The 26,606-nt window shown below is 41.5% G+C and overlaps 1 protein-coding gene across 1 annotated transcript in view; it reads right to left on the bottom strand.

Annotated features, from left to right (window-relative positions):
* The window catches only part of LRMDA (leucine rich melanocyte differentiation associated), a 1,129,276-nt gene that overhangs the window by 498,705 nt on the left and 603,965 nt on the right, over positions 1-26,606 (bottom strand). The window contains exons 3-5 of the mRNA XM_090279486.1: positions 18,301-18,427; positions 13,246-13,385; positions 3,843-3,960 (exon numbers count right to left, since the gene is read on the bottom strand). Of these exons, the coding sequence (XP_090135612.1) occupies positions 3,843-3,960; positions 13,246-13,385; positions 18,301-18,427 (385 nt within the window). The remainder of the gene's footprint in view (positions 1-3,842; positions 3,961-13,245; positions 13,386-18,300; positions 18,428-26,606) is intronic.

Here is a 26,606-nt window from a genome sequence, read left to right as displayed (position 1 = left end):
TTTCAAGGACCTATCTGCATTCATGAACACACCTATTTCTATATCTAACCTCTAAGAGAATGGCCATTATTACAAGCAAAAATACACGTCAAAACACTTTCTAATATCGACTGTGATTCTCAGTCTAGCTGCTCCTGGAGTTACTCTCCCCATCACTTCTATAAGGTTCTGAAGATTAAATACTTGGTAACCAACTTTGTATATGTGCCTGTAAACAAGAGGGCTCAGCTTTAAATAATTATGTCAAAGAAATGACAACTGTGCTCTTTGCCAGAACAGGGATGAATAATTACAAAGCCAGGACATAATTAAGCAATTCTGACTGTCGGATTCTTGAACTGTCTCTCTGATGTGCAGGGCTGGTGTGCCTGCCACGCATGCCCTCCTGGACAGGCCGCTGCGCTGCTTTGATCTATGTTTCCTAGTGTGGCAAGGGGGGTCTCAGTCTGGTCATTATAGAAGCCTTTCTTTGGAAGGAGTCTGCAGGTTTCTCTGTATCCAGCTTGGTGCTCTCTGCATGGACAATGACATGATTCAATGGCCAATATTTGACCAAGATACATATTTTCTTCATAATTCTGGGAAATGAGCAAAGCCTAGCTCTCATAATCCCATTAACTAACAACACACACACGCACACACACACACTCCTCAATGAATGACAGCATCTTTCTGTAGGACAATCAGAGCTCAGACGGAAGGCAGCTTTTAAACAACAAAAGCCATGAAGCAATGAAGGAGAACTGTGTCATCATGAGATTAAGCGAGAGAGAACTTGCGCTCAAGCGCCAGGGCTGCCAGGTACCAAATCAAACCTCTGGGAAATAGGGGTTTATTAGATCCTGGATGATTTTGCATTTGCATCAGCCAAGAACACCCACACTGCCTGTTCTCTACCTCCAAGGCAAGCGCTGTGATTGGAGAGGCATTTTCCATTCTCCCAAATATTTTATGTCAGGAATAAAATGAAAACAGCTCCCCAAATCATGGCCCCCTTGATCATTCATCAGAGTCTTCTGCTGAATAAGCACAACAGGCCACTGCTGCCTTGGAAAGAACATAAGCCAACTTGAGATTCTGACGCTGTTATGAAAAATAGGTCTTCACCAAGTGTGCTCAGCACAGCATCGGCAATTCGCGGGGAGGAAATTGCTCTCCACTTAGGAGCTGAATCCAGGAGTACACAAACCTCCCAGAACATATATATGTATATATACACAGAGATGGAAAGCATATATACACACCTGCATAGGAACAAACATATGTCTGTATATACTGTGAGCAGGCGAGAACCAGCCTTTTTTAACAACCATTTGTTAATTCAGCAAGGAGCTCATTTAGCCTCTCTCTCTGCAAGAAAAGTATCATTGAGTATCTCTGAAAACAGACAAAAGAGAATTGCCTGCCATTCACAAGAGGCATACAGTTTTATCTGAGACCAGGAACACAGAGGAATACTCTGATGCACTTTAAGGACCATGGCAAAAATAGAATACTTCACTAAAAGCCCATACTCCAGGGTTCTAGCTCCAGTCTGCCTCATGGGCCTCTGAGGGCTAAGAAAATGCCAACCTCTCCCAGTTCCTTCACCCATTAATGAGATCTCAAACCAGGTGATTACTGAAGTTCATTCCAGTTTGGAAAACATGGGACTTGACAAAAAGATAACAACTGAAGGTCCTCACGCTTTGTCAGAGTACTTCTGTTACCCCTCAAATAATTAATGGATATTTTTAAGCTTAATACAGTTAGTAAAGATGTTAGAGTCAATCACACAAACATGAGCTACTTCTGTAATTGATTAGAAACTAATTTGGAGCTTTGAAGAGCATTTCTGCTTAAATTGCTAATGACTCAGAGAACCAACTATCACTGGACTTTGTAGGAGCCATTCCCATTTGCTTTCAGAGACAGGGGAGGATGTCAGACTCCCGCCACCTCCTGCCTTGCTGCCACCTCTACTCCAACAGAACAGTCCTATTTTCTTCTGTTGCCTTCATTTAGACCTTCCTACGAGGTTTTGTGTGAACAGAGACACATGGGGAAAAGGTTTAGCTCACTGGCTCTGTGGTGAGACATGCAAGTAAAGCTCCAACACTTACCAGCCTGGTGACTTGGGCAGCCCAATTAACGTCTCCAAGCCTGAGTTACCTCATCTGTCGAATAAGCTAATGTTCCCTTGTTTCTACATTACAGGGTCATGTGAGGACTCACAAATCTGTATACAAGAAGCCTTAGAACAGTGGTGGGCACATACGAGCACCCAACTCCAATACGGTGTTTTAGTACCCCTTCAGATTTTCAATGACATCCTAGAGCTGCCCATCTCAAACACAATGACAGCAAAAGAAATACTGAGGTCGCCTCTAAAGTGCCTGTATACATGAAGGTGAGAAATGTAGGATGGGCAGGAACCCAAGTTATTGTAAACAGCTCATTTGTTGTACTTTGTTTGGTTTGGTAATACAGCTGTCTCTGGAATCTTTTAACAACAACAAAAACAAAACAAAACAAAAACAAAAGAGGCCAAGAAATAAATTATTTCATTTGGACAAAATTGCAAAAGCTGAAATAACTGAAGGCAGTCATGAGCAATATGTCCAATCTGCCTCAATAAGGAAAACTGTTAACACTTTAATAGCTATAAAACGAAATCACTCAATTAATTTCCCACACGCTGAAACAGGTAACTATACATTTATCTGCCAGAATTATGCCCTCCATATTGTATACTTCCACAATTGCCAACAATTGTATTCAGCATGATGGGAAATAAGTTGCACCTCATGGATTCAGGGAAAGAAAGTGGCCTGAGGTCTATTGCCTGCTAAGCAATTGATGGAAGAGGTTTCCTTTTTTCTGCTGTGGTTCTGTTTGTGTTTTTCTCTTTCCCTCTTAATCATTTCCAATGCATGTGTAGAGCACTGTAAGTCAATGAGTGAGGAAAACCCAGACCTCTAGGATTTCTGGCCCAGTGTTTTCAACACACAAGCTAGGATCCCACAGGAAATGGTCATGTTGCTCCACAGAACCCCAGGCAATGATGGATCTCCAAAGGGGTCATCAAGGGTCACCAAGTCTATTCCCCCACCTTGGACTTCACTGAAAGAGCCCAATTCCTCCTACTAAGATGGTGGTCCATGTCCTTAGAAATCTCCTTGTGTCTGAAAGCCAAGTCTCCCCTGCCTCATCAGTGCTGTCATCGGGATAATACCATGTTCACGTCCACAGCCTTAGTGTAGACTCAGCTGGACGGTCAGTAGACAGCATTCCCATGAACTCTAGAGAGCTACACAGAGAAAGCACACACAAGTTCCTGCTCACAGTGTCAGAAAAAGTCACCTTCCTGCTACTGACATCTCCAAGAGCTGATGGGTTCTCCTCTGTGGACCCAAGAAAAACATTCTCCCATGGTTCCCCTTTCGTCCCAGGAAAGAAGGGCCTCCTGTGAGGCACTAAAGGAATCCTGTCTGCCTGAGAAAGAGTAAGGGCCCAATGCTTTGCTCTTTCTCCTTTCTCAGCTCCAGGAATGCAGAGGCCCCATCTTATAAATGAACCATCTTCTAGAAAGAGGCCTGACATTTCACTCGACCCTTGAAATGTCACCATTAGGATGTGTATGGTGTTGGGTGAAATCACCTCACAAATGAGGTCCTCTTAGTCTGGGAAAACTCCACTCACACCCAGCCTACTTCTTGTTTGGCTAATAGTGTACCCAATGATGAAATGTGGTATGAGATCCCTCCATTCTATACATGTAGGAGCACATCCTCCATGCTCGAAGAGGAACCAGTGAGGTGAGGCATAATTCTTTTGAGAAGACCAGGAAGTAGGCAGCTTACCTTGGGCTTCACCACCTTCATGAATGCCCCTCTGACCAAAGCTTCCTCTCGTTCTTGTCTGGTTACTTTCTGGGCATCCAAAAACTTTAAATTGGGCAGCTTGTACAGAACAAAGCATCTGGAAGAGAACAGGCAGAGCCAACTCAGGAAGGTTGGGGTGACTACCATGCAATTTGTCTGATATTCAGGATTCAGCTGATGTCCTCAGATCATAAACTATAAGCTTCTTGAAGACAGGGACAATTGTTTTTTTGTTTGTTTTCTTTTTTTACTCACCCTCATGCCAGCTTGGAAAGTAGCATTAGGATTAACTCAAGAAAATACCAGTTCATTTCAGTTCATTTCTGTTGCATAAATATTTCTTGAGTACCTACTCTGTGCCAAGCCCTAGGTATGTCTACAGAGGTGATTATAACATGGTCCCTACACTTAAAGGAGATTTAAATGTAATGAGAATGGAAGACTCATACAGAGAAATCAGAAATCAACATAGCCTAGTACCAACATTGAGATTATGCAGTAGTTTTGAGAGCACAGAGAAAGGGATCTAATACTGTTCGCTAAATAACTAGAAACTAATAGCTGAAGGAGGATGAGGAGGAACAAGAAATTTCAAATAGGCTTCAGGGAAACAAACCCTAAAGCAACCCCAGGCATCAGCTTTTTCTCAGCGCAAATGCTCCTGGAGTTGAGCAGTGTGCCCCTGTCTCAGTGGGGCCCTGGGTTCCCAGGCCCGCTCCCACGTCCATAAGGCAGTCTCACGTCACCACGTGACCTCCATATCCTGGTCCAGGGAAAGACTTCGCTAATCGCTCAAACACCAGAGACAACAACTTAGTGGCCTCTGGTCATAACTTTTAAATTAGTCATTTTTTAAAGTCAAAATACTCTAAAATTCTTTGGAGGTATACTTTTCCTCCCCAGAAAAGCACACGCCAACATCCAAGGTCCTGGAAATTAGACTGCCTCCTGCTTCCTCCTGCTTCCTCTGTGGCCTCAGTCTACTGCCTTTTTTCCTCTTTCTCCCTGAGCCTCTCCCTTTTCTCTCCAAATGCCCCCTAACCTTATCCAAAATCAGAAAATTTCCACAAAGAGCCCAAATGACCTTTCTGCCCGCCAGTAGAATTCACAGTAGCCTAATTCAATGCCAGAGAAAACTTCCAACTTCTGCTTGTAGCGGCAAAGTCTTGATGACAACAGATTCTTTCAAATAAAGACATGTGCAGACGGAAACAATATGTCAGAAGCAACGCTCGAAGGAGGAAAGACACCCACTAAGTGTAGGGTGGGAAAAGATGAATATTCAGGTGAAGAAAACAGAAGTATTACACAATCAGCCAATGTTTAATGACGGAATGAAAGATGTCTTCATGGGGCTGGCAGAAACCACGTTGACAACAGACAGCACGTTGTCATTTTGCCCCTCTTTGGATCACAGCCCTGAAATCAAAGGAGAGAGAGAGAGGTGCTGGCTTTTAAGCTAGTTAAAAATTTTAGATGACAAAGAGCTTCTGCGTTCAGAGCACTCTTCTTACACAATCAAAGAAATAGCCCATGAAATAGGCTGCCAGTCACCCTGACACTAGGGGTGACTTAACTCCCATTCTGGCAGCCAGCCTGGAATATCCAGGTGGCTGCTGCTTAGAGAGATTTGAGGGACATTGGGAAAGTTTTCTCGAAATGTTGGATCTGAGACTCAGCCCAGGGTCCAAAGTTCCTCCCTTAGAGATGTCCTCTTTCATGTACTCATACATTTATTCACCAAAAAAATAATTATTGAGCAGCCACCACCTGCCAGGAACCTTGCCAGGTGCTGAGAACAAGGTGATGCACATATCAGACAAAGTCTTTGCTCTCAGGGAGCTTCTATAGTAATACAGTGGTTCTCAAACTTGAGTGGGTGTCAGCATCCCCTAGAGGGCTTATTGAAACACAGATGGCAGGGCCCCACCCCCAGAGTTTCTGATTCACTACGTCTGAAGCAGGGCCAGGAATTTACATTCCTAATAAGTTCCCAGGTGCAGCTGATGCCACTGATCTTGCAGAGGACCACTGTCCAAGTGAAAATAACACCATGAAAAATACTAGTTTTGCAATTATGATGATTATAAGGTAGCGAAGAGTCTCCTTCCCAATTCTGAGATCAGTCTTCCCTCCCCCATGTCTGTGGTACACAGAACACAGACAGTGGGCACATCTACCAACCTTCCTGCCCCTTGGCGGTTTGGAATGGGTTCTAAACATTACTGCCAAGTGATAACTCAGTGGGCTTTCTGCCTGCCTGTCCCATCCCAGTCTCGGGAGATCTATTTCCCTTTGTTCTAGGTCATGTCAGGGTGTCAAAAGCTGCAGTTTCAATCCTGGGTGTAATACAAGCTTGCCATAAAAATACAAGAGAGGATTCCCGAAGCCACAGAATGAAGGCTTTTACAATATCAATTCAACCCTTGTAAATTTAATCCAGGGTTATTTGTTGCACCAAAATCTCTTTACTGTGATGTATTACTTAGTTACTGAGGTTATCACAGCCGTATCCTAAAGTTGCATAGTACATAAAACATTTCAGTTAACAATGCGGGAAGGTTAACTCCCCTAGATAACCTGCAATCACAAGGGCTAGTCCACATGACATGCCTCTGTCAGCTTCCACGAGCTATTGATGGTTCAATCAGTTTGTTTTGAAGGTAAAGTACAACAAAAGGGCAGTAAACTTATTCAGACTGTCAACAGGGGCTATCGGGAATGGGGCTTGCAGGTAAGTAATTCTGGGTGTTTTAAGGCTATTATCAAACAGCAATGGTTGAAGGAAGAGACAGCTACTAATAACACAGAAGGCAGCCATCATAAACCACTTTATGGCAGAAACCCCCGTCTATAAATCCTGCGACACCCGGAGACAGCTTCAGATTTATAAAACTGCTTGTTAAGCCAGGACACTGCTTAATGAAAAGAGATCCATCTAAGTTCTAAGGGTAACTCCAATTTTCCTGACCTTCCCAAGGTGGCTGGGCGACAGTCCCGGGGCTGGGAGCTGGAAGTCAGAGCACTCCTGGCTGTGATGTGGAAAGTGAGGTTATGGAGGGGAGATCAGAAGTCCTGGGAATGAAGGTGTTTAAAGACCTATTTATCTCTGCAAAGAGATTCTCTAAAGGTGAAACCCCCACACAGAACTTTTCAGGTTCTCTCTCTTTTCATACAGAATGCTCCATCTTCTTAAAGGACTCCTCTAAGGAGAGACCTAAAACCAACAGGGGAGAAAAGGAACAGCAGGGAGGCTTTGTTTGTTTGTTTATTTGTTGCTCCTAAGTAAATTTTCTCTGCCCAAATCCCAAAGCTCTGGCATGTTCCACCTCCACTTCAAGGTGAGAGGAGAAGGAATGCTCTTCCCTCCTGCTCAGAACTGCTACCTTGTAACACCACACAACCATAGAGCTCCACTGTCTGCTCCTGGGGTTGGCTGCTGTGTTTCTTTCTCCGAGGAGACTCTCTACTCAAGACATATGAAGTTTCTAGATTCTGAGAGAACTGGATGTGGGGTCACAGGAGTTTTATCCTGCTTCCTTCCATTTATGGCATTCTGTGCTTCTTCCCATTAGTTCTTGCTGCCTACTTGCTCCCATGCATGGGTTTGGAGATGGTGTAAGCTACTGATGCCTTCCTAGGGGCTCCCGAAGGCAGTAACATGAACCATTTCCAGTTCTTGCAAAGCTTAAAAGAATAGAGAGAACAAGTCAACAAAATATCAAGTTTCTTTATTCTTGATTGGATTACATCAACCCTGTTTGGTAATACTGGTTACCTGATTAATTTCAAAAAAGTTAGCATTTGCTTAAATGCAGTGCATTTAAGAGACAAAGCTTTAAAGTATGGGGAAGAAAATTCAAAATGAGGGGATGTCTTTATAACATAAAGCTTGGGGACTAACAGGTCAAAGGAAGGAGCCCACCCTGTGACTATCCTGCTGTGCAATCTTGGTTCAGTCTCTGTCACCTTCCTGTGCCTCAGTTTATCCATCTTTGCAATGAAGAAAATGAGCTATGATGCCTATGCCTCTTTTAAGCTTTAGCTTGCTTGAATTCCATGTGCCTCAAAGTTAATTTACAACAAACACACCCATGTTCTCCTTTCTTATTACTCCAATTTACTTATGCAACCACTGCCTCACACTTCCAGGTAAAAGAGGACTGTGAGAAAAAGTCAATAAAGACCAAAGAGTAATGAATAACTCCAGATGCTCAGAGATGACAATGATCTCACTCTAATGAGCCGAGGTGAGCTCACCTACAGCATTAATGAATGCCTGACAACTGGCAAAGGCCAGCTGATTGAGGCAGTATGTTTGAAGTCTCTGTGCAAACAATACACCCACAGGACAGACCAAGGCCCTTTACAGAGGGTAACCAGCAATTACTCTGTGGGCTTTTGTCACTTTGATCTCTGGGTCGTGACCTTTGCTTTCTTGTGATCTTCAAAGCCCAGACTGTAGATTAGCTGGGGAATGCTGGCTGGGTTATGTAAGCCGCGAGTTTTACAGCTCCTATTTGGCTGGGAAATGGTGGTAGCCAGGACGGCCAACAGCCAACAGACCAGACAGCGAAGGGTCCCTCCCGCCCTCCCTTTGGCTGAGTGCTGCAGACACTGGGCAGGCCCCAAGGCTGCTCCCTTAGAGGGAACAAAGGAATGGTGTCACCATTTTAAATAATTTAATGTTGTAAGGAATACAGAGGGACCTACTGAGGAGGAAGAAGGAAGGAGAGGCTGACCAAAGATTGCAGCAGCAGGAAAGAATGAATGACAGAGGGCGTAGTGACGGAAGCACAGCTAAGAGAGCATGAGCCCAACTCCCTTCTTTGACGACTGAAGTCTGGCTCTTGTGTACTGTTGACTTTCATGTTACTTTCTTTCCTGTAGTAAGAAGAAAATAGTTGCAAAGGAAGACAAAAAATAGACCGTTCTGGGCACCCAAGTTTCCATCCTTTATTTATTTTTCGGCCAGTGTGGAAGTCCACCAGAGACCCACAGTGGTTTCTTAATACAATGGTGGTCTCCCAACCCAAGCTGTGCCTCACCCACTCTCTTCTCACTCAAACCCTGAAGGCTGTTGGTTATCACATTCACCTCCATTCAACATTCATCCCAAAATAGCACAGTGTGTACGCACAGCAAAGCATGTTCAGGTTTAAGCTCCTATAATAACATGGCAATGGATATTTCTCAGCCATGATCTATGATGAATGGCAAAAAGAAACTCCAGGCATGGTTTTGCTCCTGCCCCAGAAGGACCAGGGCACTGCTCAACAACTTGGTAATATGTTCACGTTCACATATAGATTTAATGAGCCCATTTTATTGTGTGGATGTGTGCCAAGAAAATCTAACTTAGTGCACAGGGGTAAGTGAGGAAGGAAAAGGGGTAATGTTGGGGAAGGGGAAGAAAGAATCTGCAGACACCGAAGCATCTGTGAAGCCATTTCCAATAACTCCATGAATCTAGTCACTTCCCATTTCTGGTCCAGTGGTTGGCCACAGCATGACCTAAAACCGGGCAGACCTCTCTGAAATCAACATCTCCCATGGAAATGAAACAACAGACATAACTTGTTTTGACGTATGGCTGGGTGACATATTATAAATATTACATCACATAACCACAGGGGATGCCAATCAATAAGGAATTTTTTAGACAGCACTAAATGAACCATGGGTTCTTGCTTCTGAATACACTCCTTTAAGGCTCCTACTATTGCTTAAATGATTAATAGGAGACATATTGTCAGAAAACATACTTAAAGTGAAAAACAGTAAACCGTGGAAATATCATTCATTTTTTAAGCAATTTTCTAGTGAAAATGTCACATAAATTTACATAGAGGCCCTAGTATTAGGCTCCGGGTAACAGCTAGAAGGCAGGCAGACCTCGTGTTTTGTGAATGAAGGGCCAGGAAAATAGTTTAGCGAGATGAGGGAGAAAAAAACAAACAAACATGGTGACTACATTGCTTTGTAGAAACCCAGATGCCACAGGGACTCTGGGTTCAGAAGTCTTACTTGTGAAATCCTAAAGTTTCTCAGGGTTAAATGAAGCACAAATTCCAGGATGAACAAAGTGGAGCTGCTTATGGACCACAGAACAGAACTGGTGATATACACATTTATCTCACCCAAATACAAGTGTGAGAATGCCTGTCAAATTACAAATAAAAAATCAGATGAATAAAAAATTAGAATTACTACAGAATGGGCCTACTCTTCCACTCATCAATCAGATACCATACAATGAACATGTAACTGGATAAGCACATATTTCATGTTCCCTCCACTGCTTTTGGTTCCTATTTCTCTCCGAGTGTGAGCACCTTGCCATCAGGGTAGGTGACTTCTGAATGTTCTAAGATAATTTTGATTAGATGTAATTTGGCTGTGTGCATCCTCTAGTATCACACTCCTCATGGCAACTTTGTCAATATGTGCAACTAAAAAACAGCCTTCCCAGTCCCTTCCTTCAATACCTTCCAAGGAACAGACCTGGAGAGGGGAGGACAGGCTTGGCGGGTGCCTGTCCCAGCCCATGAGATGGATCACTCCTATAGAACAAAGCCCTCCCTAAAGAATAATGCCCCAGTAACCATCACTTTGATTGATTCTGAAGTGTAGTCTCTTGCCTCTTAACTGAGTTTGTCGACATCCAAATGGATCTGATTCCAAATTGGTAGTGGGCATCTGAGGTACCCAAAGGGTCCTGCATCTGTCTATTAGTATCCAGCCCATGATAGGAAGGATAATTTCAAGCAAATTCCAGCAAAATTATTAAGCCCCTATTCCATGGCCTGCTCTACTTTAGGTGTTAATGAGGCTTCAAAGGGCAAGAAGATGTAACCCTTACCTACTGGAAGCCATTCTCTGCATGGTGAAATATATGAAGGAATGAGAGAAATATAGAAGATGAAATGCATAAGAGTATGAGATAGTAAAAGAAAGACTTTAACTACTTGGGAGAAGACTGTCTCAGAATGTTAGTCCCAAAAGGAATTTTTAAACACTTAGTCCAAAAGTCCTTAACTGAGCATCAGTATCACCTTAGATGACTCAGAAGGATAACGTTGGTTAAGGGACACTGATCTAGACTGTCTTCTCCATTTAAAAAGTCCAACTGGCAAACTGTACTCCATATTAGATCATCTGATTTGACACCTTACACTTTAGGTCTCAGTATTTTTGCCAATGTGATTCATGTGACAATAACCAAAAAACTAAAACCGTATTAGCTTTCTTTTGCTTTTACAACTTCATAAAAACCCTCTCTATATTTGAGACTGAATAAAATCAAGTGGTATTAAAAACTGTCCTCACTCTACTTCTCTTATTCTGGGAAAAAAAAATGTATCTACAGTTTGATCCACTTTTATATCCATGAATGAATGAATGAATAAATGTGTGTGAATGTGTGTACGTATAGGCATACACATACAAATGTATACATACATACATACAAATATATAAAATTTATTGGACTACTCAAAATAATTAAACACAGAAAGCTAAATAAAACAGTCATGAAACAACTCAGAATTTCCCAAACAATGCTTGGTTTACTAAAAATGTTGATTGAGAGAACTTTCTTGGACTTGCTCAACCTTTCCAAGACATATAAATAAGCTGCCACAAAAAGATAAAATATGGTTTAAGCTACCCCTTCATACCTGAAGTCAGGTTGTTAAATGCTTCAGAGTTGAAAAGGGTGTTAAAGAAGAAAATTAAGTTCTAAGTGTTCAGGAAACTTAAGAGTTGATACAGAAATTAATGTCCTGCTAGACATTAACTGTATTTCTCCTAATAGAACTCACATTCAAATCAAGAGTATCACAACTCAAATGAAAATCTTCATGATGTAGAAAGATTTAAAACATTTATTTGTTTATCTTTTATCTTCACCTGAGGACATTTTTTTTTATTGCTTTCAGAAAGAGAGGAAGGGGGAAGAGAGAGAAAGAAATATTGATGAGAGAGAGAAGCATTGATGAGAGAGAAACATTGATTGGTTGCCCTCTTGTACACGTCCCAACCAGAGATTGAACTGGCAACCTGGGTATATGCTCTGACAGGAAATCAAACCTGTGACCCTTTGGTCTGTGGGATGATGATCCAACCAACTGAGCCACTCCAGCCAGGGTTAATACATTATTTTTTTAAAGTAGGGTTAGAACTTTATTCTAAGATGGCTTAAAAGAAAACAATCTAAGACCCATACAAAATTAATCAAATAACCTAGAAAATTAAGTTAAAGGTATAAAGTTCTTCCCAATGAAGAAATATAACTGAATTCCTGCTGTAGCTTTACTTATATGTATGTGTGTGTGTATTTTTTTAACATGCTATGTTCAATAGCCTTCAGTATTTCTTACAGTTTTGCCTTTATACAAAATGAATACCCTCAACTATATTCCTTCATGGGTCACCACAGAATTTTATATGTGTCTCAATGGAACAAATTCCTCTCAAATCATCCTCTATCCCCAAACCTTCCAACTTTATTTTCCAGTAGCCTTACCTGCTTTGTATTTCCATCCTTCTTCCCTTTCTCCTTTCCACATGTATTCAAGTGGGGTTTTAATGAGATCATATATCTCAATGGAGAGGTGACACATAAGAGAAGATTAAAAATATTTACCAAACAATGGTCAAGACTGAGAGCATACAGAATTCAAAATAAAAAAGGAAGAGAAAATGAGTTTATCAAATCAGTAAGATCAAGAAGACTCCCTAACAGAGGTGAGTTTGCATCAGTGTTTCAAAGCAGAGAAAAGAAAAGCATTTCTACTTGGAGCCCATCAAAGCATGTAGTCGGTGCATACCAAGGCACAGCTTTAAGGAACAAAGTTATTGGCCTTGTGGGACTTCCTGTTGGGATTTTACATAGGCTCCCTAAACTTTAGTGAGAAGTGCTTTCTCTCCAAAAAGTGACTCTGAAGCAGACTACAGGAAGACCTTATAACACAGAGCACAGGTCAGCAAAATATAGTCAAATCTGTACTGCTATCATTTTTTTTAAATAAAATTTTATTGGAACATAGTCATGCCCGCTCATTTACAGATTGTCTATGGCCACTTCTGCACTATAATAGCAGGTTGAATAGTTGCAATAGAGACCATATAGCCTCCAGGATTTACAAAAAGGTGTCAACCCTTGACCTAGACCACCCAACAGCTTTACATGTTTCTTGGCTCCTGTGACCTCAGCAAAAGGAGACAATGGCTATAGGTTATACAAAGGGGAAAGTTTAACATTTCCATGAGGAATCCTGTGATATTTACCAAACATCTGCTATGCACCCAATAGTACATTATGCCCCCAAAGCTGCTACATTTCCCTCTTTTCACTATGCTAAAACCCTTAGATACCCACCTGTATCTCTTGTAGTCTTCCTCATCCTTTTCCAAGCTGACCAATTCATTGGGACATGCTACATTACCCAGCAGGCTGAGGTACTCCAGAGCTGGTGTCACTTCTGCCAGGTGATCAAGCAGGCACTCCAAGTCAGTGATGTGACAAAGGTTAAGGATCTTGGTCCAGGAAGACAAGGTTTAGCAAGGAAAATAGGCCATAAATGACAGGAAAACACTAGCAGCTGATGTGTACAGAATGCTCCCATGAGGTAACATGGGTAAGGGTTGAAATCAGATTAGCTGTGGGTGTCTGGAAAAGTTAGTTTTTCACTAGTGCTCTTGGGTACACAAACCAGCTTTTCTCTGGACAGGTGAGGCTAAATTCAGATCATTTGAGAGAGAATGAATAAACTTAATTGTTTTATCACACTTTTCTTCCTTCTCTAGTTCTGGTTTTTTTGTTTTTTTTTTTTAATGATGAAGGGTAGTGTCCATGTAGTAAAATATTTTACAATATGCAAATCCATAAAACTTAATTTTTTCTAGTAAGGAAAGCAAGGCATTTTTTTCAAAGGCCTTATTAAAAATATATCAATTCTCCTTTAATGGGATAATTTATCATTAAAACATAAAGAAATGGCATAAACAGAAATAAGGATTGATCATCCCCTTATGATCTGAGAGTCTGTGGTGGAGTTAAGTATTGCTCAGTGGACTCAATTTGGGGGGAAAAACATTGTATTAGGGGGAAAGGAGAAGCTAGAAGGAGAAGACAAGCAGAGCAAGTTAAGAACTTATGAAGAAGTGGTATTTAATTAGGATTCAGTGGGATATATTTTAGTGGTTTGTAGTCATTTCTGTGTCTGGTTATTACAACAGTACCAGCAGGAATGGCTTCCAGTAATACTCAAGCTGACACACATGTGGGAACCAACATAAAGCTGATGATAAAATGGTTAATGAGCTTATCAATTCAAAGAACACTTGAGATTAAGTTGTTGAGTATACACACACACATACACACACACACACACACTAACTTTAAATGTCCCAAGATCTTAGAGCTCATATGTGAAACAAATGTCTAAATATTTTTTCAATATTTAATAATTCTAAAATTTTTACCAATAACTTAGTGGTGAAATTACCAATAAGGAGTGGTAAAACTGAAAGAAACCTCCCTAAACTGTTGAAAATACAAATCAATTTTCAATTAGATGAAATTGTCTTTCTATTCTCTCTCTATAAAATATTATAAAATTTAATTGTATAATGAAATTATTAGGGATGTTCAGGAAAAAATAGGAAAAAGGTTTTTATACAGCCATGTGAGCATAAAAATATTTACTTTTCTAAATATTTTAATGTGGAGTCTTTGAAACTTAAATTGTAATTTTCTTCTATATATTTTTTATTCTGAGTAACATTCATCTTCATACCTAATTGTGCATTCACAATTATGTAGTCTTTCCCTTTAAGAGGGCCTCCTCAAGTTATGTAAGTTTCACACTCCACAAAATCTGTATCTGCCACTGAGCAGGAGGCCATGGAGATGTAGACTTCCTGGAATCTCTTGATCACTTCTTGGGCAAGTGGGGTACAGGCTTCAAGAAGCTTCAGCCATCTTAAAGCAATAAATCCAAGGAATTATGGGTTTCTAGAGCCTTTGAGCCTGTTTCATTTAGGATATTGTGTATGGTAGAAACTACTCCATCCTCCTAAGCTTTTCAACTACCCACTCAATGACCAATTGGGTTGGACCAGGTGGTCTTCCCCAAATCCACACTAGGCAGGAATCACAAGTGCCTCCTTCCTGGACACTGTGGACCAGTACATCATCATTCTGCTGATAACTACCACTGGAGGATGAAATGGGAGGAGTTTTAATTGGGTTTTTTTTTTTTTTTTTTTTTTTGGTATCTTGGGTCAGCAAAGACAAACACAGCTCTTTCTGTCCTGATTGCAAGCTCTGAGATAGAACTTGCCACATTCCTTTTCATCAACTTGCATAGATAATTAATCAGAGGCAATCAAAGGAGGGAAGTTGGGGTCCATGAATAAACAAGACCACTAGGGTGGAAACACTTTCAGAGGTTCTCCTAAGGGTTTGGGTTTTTTTTCCCCTTTTTTAAAAATTTGAAGCTATCTGGCAGTTTCATTTCTGTCCATCTAGATTCTCAACACACATGTGGTTTCTTTCATTAAGTCTTCTCTAGAATACTCACCATTTAGAAGTTTTTAGTGTTGTCTACAGAAAGTTGCTATCGCGGGGCCCAGCTGTTGTGGCTAGGCTTGCCAAGGGAGATTTTATGCTAGGGCCCAAAATCAAAGCAAAATCCTGGCCAGTTGCACAGGTTCGGAGTTGTTTCCCAGGTGAGAAAATAGGATGTACCCTCCCTCTGTGATCAGCTCCAGGTCAAAGGGCAGCATTTATAGCCACTGGGAAGATTGCAACCAGAGCTCATCCTATTATAGAATTATATAATGATAACTAAATACTCTACATGACATATTGTCTCATTTTGATTTGCACACACATCAGAAATATTATCACATCTACATAACAATTAAGAAAACTGGGGTAAAAGGTCACACTGCCAGTAAATGACACAGTCTATATTTAAACCTAGAACCTAGGAAATGGCATTTCTAGGGGACATGACTTACCATTTCCTAACACAAAAGGGAAATTTTATACTGGGAAATGAAAATTCTTACATGCTTTTGTGGAAGACCATAAGGTGCCATCATCCAGCTGTGCTTGGTAATTCAGTTGTTTCCAATTTGGGCTTTTTCTTTTCAAGCATTGAGGCTTTGGCTAACAGTAAGTTGTAAAGTCTTTGGGTGTAAAATGATTTTCCGTATATATATTTAAATCTTTCAACAATACTCTGAAATACATATTACCCAATTTATAGATTAAAAAATAATAATAATTGAGGCCTCTGACAAGCTGCAGAGACTTCTCTGAGATGACACAGTCAACTGTGTCTGGCTTCTTGACTCAGGGCACATCCCATCTGTGTTAATGTCTTCCTTGTTGGCATTACGATTCATGCTATCTCTTTATACATGTGCCGAAGCACACACGGACACAGAAAATGAAGAAATGAACTGGAATTTAAAATGAAATCACTGATCACCCTTCCCCCACTCACTCTTGAAGGAATACTAGGTAAAAGGTTAAATTCCATTTTTCCTACCATCTCAACTTTTCCATTATTTGAGGTTAGGTATCAAACATGATGGCTGAGACCATGACCAAGTACCCATCCCTGTAGGGGAGGAGCTCTGGGTAGTGTATACATGCTCCTGAGAGAGGGGGTGGGTAGAGATAGAGATAGCAATAGAGATAGAGAGATAGAAAGGTAGAGAGACAGGGGAACAGAAAGAGAGAGAATATGAATGTTGGGAGAGGAGTTCAATTCCACGATCAGTCAGTCACTACTGGGCTAGTCTAAATGAACCTAAGGAAGAGTGAGATAAGCTAGGAACCAAGAGAATAAGAGATAATCTAGGAAGATCAGATTCTAGATATACCAGGACAGGGTACCAAAGCTGAGGGTAGCTTAGTTCCTCTTCCTGTGCAGTCACAGCCCCTCCACCTTGGGTTTCAGAGTCTGGGATGAAATTTTACATACTTGGGTTCTAGACTGAGCCCACCACAAACAATCTATGTGATTTCAAAAGTTCATACTCTCTCAGTTTCTTCATAAAAATGAGAATTATTCCTAGGGATACCCAACTCACAGAATGATATGAGGGTAATATTAAATTATACAAGTCAAAAAAAGCACTCTAAATCTATACTCTGACATTGGTTATAATGTAGCCCAAATACCTTTAGGTATAGTAATAGCTATAATACTAACACTTATATAGTGCTTACTGTTTTCCTATAACTTCATATTTGTAAGATTCTTAGAGCCACAGTTGATATTGAATTTGAGACCTGACATCTTGTTATATGTCTGGCTATGGGTCTATTCTTCACCCTTTTCCCAATCTCACAGAGTTTGATAAGAATTAAAAAGACATGGTGGGGCAAAAGTAGGTTTATGGTTATGCATATGGAAAAATAATGCAATATAATAATACAAGAATAAACTTTGTATTTCGTGTACTCGCAACTGCAAATCTACTTTTGCCCCATCCTGTAATATACTTAAAGTTACTCAGCACAGAGCCTGATCCATAGGAATGCTCAATAAAGAACGACTGATGAAAATGATTCATTCACTTATCCTATAAACATTTATTGAACCTCAGCTCTGTTCCAGGAATTATTCTAGATGTGGATATAGGAGTTAACAATACTGAAAAAACTCCCTGACTTGCTGATCTGGCATTGATGGAGATCCACAACTCTAATGTCGGAGGAGCTATATGCCTCATACCGCAGAAAGGTTCTGATTCCATTCTCAGCTTCACTGTGGAATCCAGAGTAATTAGTCTGAGTCTCATCTCACCGACTTAAAAGGCAATATAATAGACTGGCTGTCCTAGGCCTCTCTCATCACCCTTCCATGATAAACACCATGAAAGACAGACCATCCACCTTGGTCCCTTCCCCTGTCCCCTTCACTAGAACTTTTGCCGAAGCCGGCAACAGAGCCTTCCAGAAACCTCTGCGAAGGCCAGTTGCTCAGCAGCGTTACCCTCTACCGCCCACCAGAGGTCGCCCTCTCACGCAAGCCCAAGCAGACAGAACCCGGGTTCGCCTTCTTGGCAGCAGTGACATTATTTTCTTTCTCAATTTTTATCTATTAAAAAGATTTCTTCACAGCCATAACTTAGATCTCTACACTAAAATGGAGCAACAGGAAGATATAATGGTGCATTTCATTTATGAATGACCTATAATAAATTACTCTGAAGTGTCCCGAGTGCCAGCAGACAGAACGCTTTGTCTGCCCACGGACTGTATTTCACATACTTTAATTTAGCTGACACATAAAACTCATTTGACATTTTGCAGGTATTTGTGTGGGGCAGGGGAGGAGAGCTGGCAAGCGGGAGGGGACCACTGTGGGGCTGGGTGGGGAGTGGGGGCAGCAGGCAGAGCCAAGGATATTTGGTTCTTGTTGAGGGTTAAGGTATGGAGCCTGGGTAGCCCTGGCAACACGAGGTCGTTCCCGAGCAGATTGTTGTCCAAGATGAGTTCCTCCAGGCTCCCGAACGCGCTCAGTCCTTCCAGTGACCTGCAATGACAAAGGCAACAGGAAAAATGATCCTGCACTAAATCAGGGAGGCCATTATGAGCCGAAATAAATATTTTAACCTTCCCTTTCAGGACTGGGAATAGTTTGGGCTTGGTGCCTGTCAGCAAAGTGAATGACAAGAATTAGTAGCGGGAGCGGGGCGGGGGCAGCAGGGGAGAAGGGGCCGCTGGCACTCACCGCATCCTTCACGCATTGCCAACATGAAGGATGAGGGTCACTTAGTGAGTAGCCAGGATCCAAAACAAAGGGCTTCAGATACGGCCTGCAGGATAAATTTGTCAATGTCTTGTGCCTTCAGGCACCCAGCCTGGGCTGACCCTAACCTCCATTCCCAAGATAAATAACTCTGTCACAGTTCACCTTCATTCCCTGGACACAAATTTAAGTTGTCATCCATCATTCCTGCCCAGAAATATCATACCCCTCTTACAATAATAAATATAACTTCAAGTATCATTTCTTAGCGGTTCTCCTCTGCACAGTTGTAGGAAACAGCAAGGCATCCTTTCTCTTCATTCACCGCCTTTGACTTTTTTTTTTTTCTCTGCATTTTTTCTTCACTAATCACTTAATTTGCTTCTGCCCAGTGTTCCCGTGGCTGCCCCCAAAGGCAAGGCATCTAGGAAGCACATAATCACTCGGGTCTGAGAGGGCTATTTCTTTTTCTTTCATGATTTCTTTTTCTTTGGAGGGTGGAGTAGGGATTGGTGGAATTTCTTTTCCAAGGCTCCTGGCTTGAAGTTGCTGTTTTAATTTATGGAAAGTGGATTTCTCACTTTATTTTTTAAGGAAGTGTCGAGTACAGCAATGTAGATGTCAAGACAGTAGATAAAGAGCCATCTGAAAGAATTAAGTACCCAACTCAGGAAAAAAAATAAAAATAAAACTATCAGAAAAGGAAAAATACCCTTGTTTATGCACTTAGCTGAAAGTTAACTCTTATTGTGGGCTCCGGAGTGTTGGGGGTGGAGGCAGTGAGGGGCAGTGGTGTGCCTGTGCTGGCCCTGGTGCTCACAGGTGCTAATTAAAGACAGCCACCCGGTGGAGGGACATACACAGACACACATACTCCCAGCTCCGTCACCTGCTAGACCCAAGAACTGCGCTGAGTTTGCACAGGCTGACAGCTGAGCTCCGATGTCAACCAGAGGGTGGACTCACGTGGGATCTCCTGGCTAGGCTATAAAATGTGACAAACCAGGGAGGTGTTGTCTACACTATTTATTTGCTTACTGATAGCACACACATGTCAGACTCACCTGAGTGCATGTGCAGTGCCTGTGCCTCTGGTGTGAGTGTAAACTTCAGCACAAGAACTTTCTTGAGGCATCTGTATCTCCTTGTGGGACCTCTGCCAAGAGGACTCCAAAACAGAGTCAGTACTTGGGAGGTATGATTTGCATTGTGAATAAGTAATTATATCCCCAGACTCCACCAGCATGTTCCATTTCTGCCTGACCCTCAGGGGGTTCCCACCCAGGGCCCAGCACCTAGACCACACGTCCTCCAACAGCCAATACTACCTGCTCTGCAGCAGGAAGGCAAGACCAGATATATTTTGGGTTAAGGGTCAGTAGGGCCATTATGTCCCATTTTTTTCTCCTCCTTTCTCATCTTCTTCATGTTTCAGGGAGGAAAATACAACTTACACACCTGTACTCAGGAAGGTCTAGATTTTGCATAAGCTCCACTAGTTACTTACAGTGTAAATTTGGGACTATAAATAGCCCATCTGAACAGTCTTGTCCTGAGTTGATTCCAGCTCATAATATCTTAGGCAGAATAAGTGAAAGAAGATTGATAACTTCTGTTTCTTCTTTTTTTTTTTTTTTTTTTTCTCCCTACAGTTACTGATTCTTCTAAAATCCCTGACATGAGGGGGCAGGGCTGTTCAGGATGCAGAGGATGGGCAGATACACAAATGCACAAAGGTGCACTGTAAGTCTGCCTTCTGCAGGGAGACTTCGACCTTTCCTGAAGTCCCTTCCTCCATGAGGTTAATGAATGAAGGTCCCAAAGTGCTTTTCAGAACTAGGCTCTGTTTACCACCAGGGGAGTTGAGGCCACCTCCCATCAGGGCACCTTATGGTTGGCTAATAAGTCCTTTGTATACAAACATCAGTTGGGTTCTGGTCAGAGGCAGCATCCAAATACACATTGTTCCCAAGCTATGTTATGCAAATATAATACTAATATCATGAGAATCAGCAAACAGTTGGCAACTGGCGAGCAGAAGAAAGCTCCCTTCCAAGAGTGCTTCAGGGGAGGTATAAAACAAAGTGACATAGCATGAAAAGGGACAAAGACAAGAACACTAGAGGGAGTGCCCACAGAGACTGCCTTTCTCTCCCAGGGCGGGCTCCAGGCAGAGCCCAAGACTGGCTTCTGGAGTGAGACTTCAGAGAGGAGTAGGGAAGCTCAGCTCAAATTCCCCGTCACCTCTCTGGTTGTGAGATTCCTTTTGTCATTTTATGTTATTAGCTGCTCAGTTAAAAGGGAACCATGTTACATGGTGGGAGGGCTGCTAATTATAAGTCTTTGTCTTCATGTCATCAGTGTGGTGTGCACTTGGTGATCTAATCAGCTAGACTCAGAACTGAGGAGGCAAAGAGATTATTGAAGGGTGAAACTAGAGGGGGCAGGATTTCTGGGGCTCAGTTAGCATGTGGGGGCCAATAAACCAAAAACCGGAAAAGGGTTTCATTTTTTACTTTAAAAAAAAAATTTACTTTTGTTGTCATTATTGCTGTTTTCCTGGAAGGAGCAGGGGAAAGAAATTATTTGCAACAATCTTTGAGTTCATACCCCTATATTCAAAATGCCTGCAAATAGATACGTGCTGTTAAATAAAATGACAAGGCAAAGAGGCTTTAAGGAGCCACAAGATCTATGTTGCTTAATGGGACAGCTACGGTAGCTACAAGGAAAAGATGACAGGGCTGTCATTTCTCTGCTCTAATCTTGTGTGTGGACAGCAAAATGTACCCCAGCCCCACGAGCCATGGCGGAAGGGTGACCAGACTCTGGGGCTGTGCCCCAGCTTGGTTGGCAGTAGCGCTGGTGTCTGAGGGGCGGGGCTGGGAGGAAGAGGTAGGTATGTCTGCCGTGGTCCAGGGCTAGAGGGGAAGGGCAAGATTTCAGCTGCTCCTTCAGCACAGCCAGCTGGACAGAGATCCTCCGGGCCCAGTCAAGAGACACGAAGGGCAGGCAGGGAGACCTGCATGCTGTCCGCTCACTGTGGCAGGTGGTTTGCTCTGGAAACCTAACCAGCACCTCGGAAGCGCATTGCAGGCTGCGTGCCTCCTGCTGCACCAGCAGGAAAGCTGCCCATTATCTCACCCAAAGGTACTATCTCAGTTACTCACACGCAGGGCTCTGGCTGGGCTCCCCCAGGTGCCACTGCGGCTGTCAGGAGAGTCCCAGTGCCTTTTCAAAAGTCATATCAAAATGACAAAACATCACAACGCATTCAGCTCCAGTGGATTCAAACAGAGAGAACTTTTAAGTTTCCACTGTAATTAACCCTATCCTCGTTAAGATAATTATGATCAAGCTTCCTGTCACAGTTAATATCCCAGCATCATTGCCCATGGCTCACACTCTGCCCTCATTAGCTTATAAAAACAGCGGCACTAAACACGCAGCCCCGCTTTCCAAGCTAGGCCAGTGGCTGTGAGGGCAGGGCAGCAGGTCCCGCAAAATGGCTACCCCTTGAACCCCAATTCCTTTTGCTCCCGGTGGGAACACACTCAGCAGCCTTCATTCCAAAAGTTAGCCACTTGTCTGAGTGGGGAAGGAGAAGGGCCAGGACTAGAACCAGAGCAGAGCTGGGAGAACTGGAGCAGGAGAGCTGCTCTTATGGAGCTATTAACCCTTCTTGCCCCTTACCTGGCAAGAATCCAGCCAGGAAGACCACTAGAGGACCTCTCTAGAGCCCGTTGTTCAAGAGCTGCCAACCTTATTCCATGGTATAGGTTGTGGTAAGAATTAGATTCCTCTGTCCTCAGCTCCCAGCCTGCACCAGGAATACTTCTGCTCAGCATGAGATCACAGGGTATGGGGAGACCATTAACCTCGGATCCTAAGAAAGACAGATGTCTCCACAGTTGGCCTCAAATCCAGAACCAAAGGTTAGGACATTCTCAAACCAATTCCCTCCATTGCATTTACCTAAGTAGCCCTCTACGTATTTTTAACTGAGAAAATGGGGAGACTGTGGAAATTCTAGAGGACCTAACCCATGTCTGATGTCTACCAGAAGGGCTAGTCCTGCTCGCTCACAAGGGTCCTTCTGGATGACCCAATTCCCAACACAAAGCGATCTTAGTGTCACCTCCGTAAGACCAGGAAAGTGTCAAATGTACAGTGGGGGCTCAGGACCGCTTTGCCAACTGACTACTCCTCAACCACCAGCCCTGCCAGTTGCTGGGAGCAGAGCCACCAATAGAACCCACAGGCAAGACAAAGAGCAGACCTCAGGGTGAGTGGCCAGGGGCTGCAAGGGCCACCCTCATTCTGCACTCTTTCAGAGGCCAGAGAGCCTCCTTTCTTTACCTTGAGGCCAACACCTGTACACCAGCTCTGGTTGTTAAACTATTTAAATAGAGGCCCTTACCAGCTGGTAAACAATTATAGCTCTGAGTACCTGGGGTGCCCCTCTTTGTTACCCTGGCCACTCCCTGGAGCTCCCAGATCTTTCCACAATTCAGCAAATAAGTGATTAATGCCCTCCATAGTACAGGGTTCTAAGGACCCTCCTCTAGCCAGGATCTTTCTAATTGGTCAATTCAGTGGTTAAATAATTTAAACATCATCCTTAAGAGAGAAAAAGAGTAACTTGTGCCTCTCTTACAGCCCCTACCATGCCAAGTACTATACCTGGCACATAGCAGTCCTTGGGAAATATTTGCAAACTGACTTACAAAAGAGGCCATGAGCCCCGATACAGGACAAGACAGGCAATACAGAACCATATGTGTGGGATGCAGAAGAAAGAAGAGAATAGGAGAGTTGTAATATAGCTGCCCATGGTTCAGAAAATGGCTCAGGCAGTACATTTTTAGAAAGGCTATTCACCTAACACCATGAGAGGTACCTTTCTTTCTCTCATAAAACTCTTTTTATACCCTATTTAAATGCATATATATATATATATGGTAGTAATACACTATATATAGTACAATATGTAGTAAGATACTATAGCATATTAGCATATAGTATACTATATGTACAGTTGGCTCTGTATATTTTCTACATATTTTTATGTTATTCAGGTCACAGCCAGGGATTTATGTACAAAAAATAACATAACAATATCAATAAGGGGTGAATGTGTTTTTTAAAAACAGAAGAATACAGAAAAGGCTCTGGGTGATGTAAGACAATATATACTAACATAGTGTATACTAACAGTGTATCACACAGTATATGTCAAAGTCACCCCCAAAGCCCTACTGGTGCCCTGTCAGGATAGATGATCCCTGAGCTACAGAGAATAAAATTCAATACTGGCACAAGAGATCTGAATCCAAGACCAGCCAAAAATCTAAGGTAGTAAGCTAGGTATTTGTTAACTTCAAGTGGCACCAACTCTGAAGCCATCATGTATCATGTATCATACCTAATAATACTAAGAAAACTAAGGAAGCATGGAGAATGAGGAAGGAGCTAGAAGCCCAGAAATGAGTTCTTGTAGTTCCAGTGACTTGAATAGGCAGGTGAGATTCTTCAAACTTTGGATTCATAAGTTTTATAAGTTTATGATACTTACACAAAACTGTAGTCAGAGTATACACCTCTGAGGAACTGCTAGTTGCTTGCCTTAAGGCAATGAAAATCATGTATCTGATCATTTACCCTTTTTGACTTTTGCATCCAGTAATTTCAAAACCAAACTATGACCCAAGTGTAAATAAGTCTCTATATCGGCTTTTTAACTTCATTGTTGAGGCTTATGATTTTTATAGCCTTGATATTTATTTATCTATATAATGGTTTTGTTTTATTAATTCTAATAGGCTAGCTCAAATCCTTTGTAGAATGAGATAGTATAGATATCAATTTAATATAGCATAGATTCTCAAACGGGCAGTCTTTGCATTAAAGACAAGTTCTGTGAGACCAGCTATTAATGTGAATAGTTGACTAGGAATAAATGTGTATATTGTATCCAGATTTCAAATGGTTTTGAAAAGACTTCTAATGATATTCCTGTGACAGGAGAACAAAAAGTGACCTAGAAAATAACTAGTTCAAAAATAAAACTGAAAAAAAAAATATTTTTTAAAAATCCTCATTTGAGGGTATGTTTTAATTGTGTTTCTTTTTTTGTTTTGGTTGTTTTTTTGTTTTTGTTTTTTTTTTGTTTTTTTTTTTGTTTTTTTTTTTTTTTTTTTTTTTTTTGAGAGAGAGAGAAACATCAATGTGAAAGAGAAACAAAGCTTGGTTGCCCCCCGTATGTGCCCTGACCAGGAACCAAACCCAAAACCTAGGTATATGCCCTGACCAGTGACCCGCAGACTTTTTGCTGTACAAGGTGATGCTCCAACCAACTGAGCCAGCTGGCCAGGGAATACCTGAAGAATATTAATTAATGGCTCAGTTTGCTCTGAGGGAAGGTTCTAGGGACTTCGGATTTTGCCAGTTACTTGGTAAGGCCATGTTCATCACATGTATGGAGATCAAGACCTTAGAAAGATATTCAAAAGGATATAGTTGATCCCAAATGATACTGTTGGAATCAACTCATTGTTTCATCCCAACAAGATGATATTTCACAGTGTCTAATGTAAAGACTTAAACATAGATATAAATTTCAACTACCTGAAAGTACCCATTTAAAGATTAAAAGGCAAATGAAAATTGATTAAAATAATTGAAATATCTCTGATAGTCTAAAGTTAACATCCTTAATATGAAAAGAGCTTTTGAAAACTATTAAGGTAAAGTTGAAAACCCTAAGGAAAAAATAATCAAAAGACATGGACAAAAATACACAAGGAATGAAAATGGTCAATGATGGAAATGTGGAGTAAAATTTCCACTTCACTGGGAATCTAAAATATTCAGATTAAACCAGATATTTTTCACTTAACTAGCAAATACATTATTTTCTTCAATATTAACATAGTCTTGTTAAAAGTTCAAGGTAATACAACATTAATGGAGAGTGAAACTGTTATAACCATTTTGCACGGCAATTTAGGTAAAAGCCTTAAACGTAATCACCTTTTAAATCCAGTATTTCTAAGAATTTATTCAGTAAATATCAAAGAAGTGTGTATGTTTAAGTATGTTCACTGCAGCATTATTTATAGTAAATTGTAAATAAGCCTAAATTCCCAATGATAGAGAAATGATTGAATATCTGTATAATGAAATACCATGCAGCAATTAAAAATGATAGTGTAACTAGATATCTACTGAACCAGTAAAACTGTCATGCTATCTAACCACCTAAAATTAAGTTACCGTAGGTATAGTACACACACTAAGATCTCATTCATGGAAATTAAAAGGCATCTCTGTGATCCCCTCAATTCGCCACACAAATTTTAATTTGTACCATGTTTTCCATGTTGATGGTTAAAGGTCATTAAAATAATCTCTGTTGTTTCCAGTTTATAAACTTCTCTCATAATACACACTTTTTACATAAGACTTTATGATAATTCTGCAATATATATATACAAATTCCCTTCAAGCTATGCATAAACATGCCTGTCTACATATTTATCCACCAACTGATCGATAGATATATCCAAGATATATACCTCTAACATCTGGGTAATGGGTTTATAGGGCTTTTTTCTCTTTTACAGTAAACATGACTTTTAAGTAAAATAAGACAACTCCCCCAACACGAGATGAATGAGCCTTGAATAAAGAGTAGTGGGTGTAAAGAGGGCTCAGTATGAATCACCAGAACGGGGCTGCTAATCCAATTGTCGGCCACTCTACTGGCCCCTAAGAAGCTCCACCTGGAGCTTTGTTTCAATTCTGGTTGCCAGACTCAAAGGGGCATCAGCACTCAGAAACAACACATATGGAGAACAACGAGGTGGTCAAGGGTGTAAGAAACTGATGGAGAGAATCAAGATTATTTAACCAGGAGCAGAGGAGGCTTAGTTGTTTCAAAGTACTAAGTCTATGGCATTCC

Source organism: Furipterus horrens, unplaced genomic scaffold (assembly GCF_987537825.1).
Source record: "Furipterus horrens unplaced genomic scaffold, mFurHor1.1.pri manual_scaffold_5, whole genome shotgun sequence".
NCBI lineage: Eukaryota > Metazoa > Chordata > Mammalia > Chiroptera > Furipteridae > Furipterus > Furipterus horrens.
The sequence above is the reverse complement of the archived record's forward strand: the minus strand, read 5'-3'. Positions and strand labels throughout refer to the sequence as shown.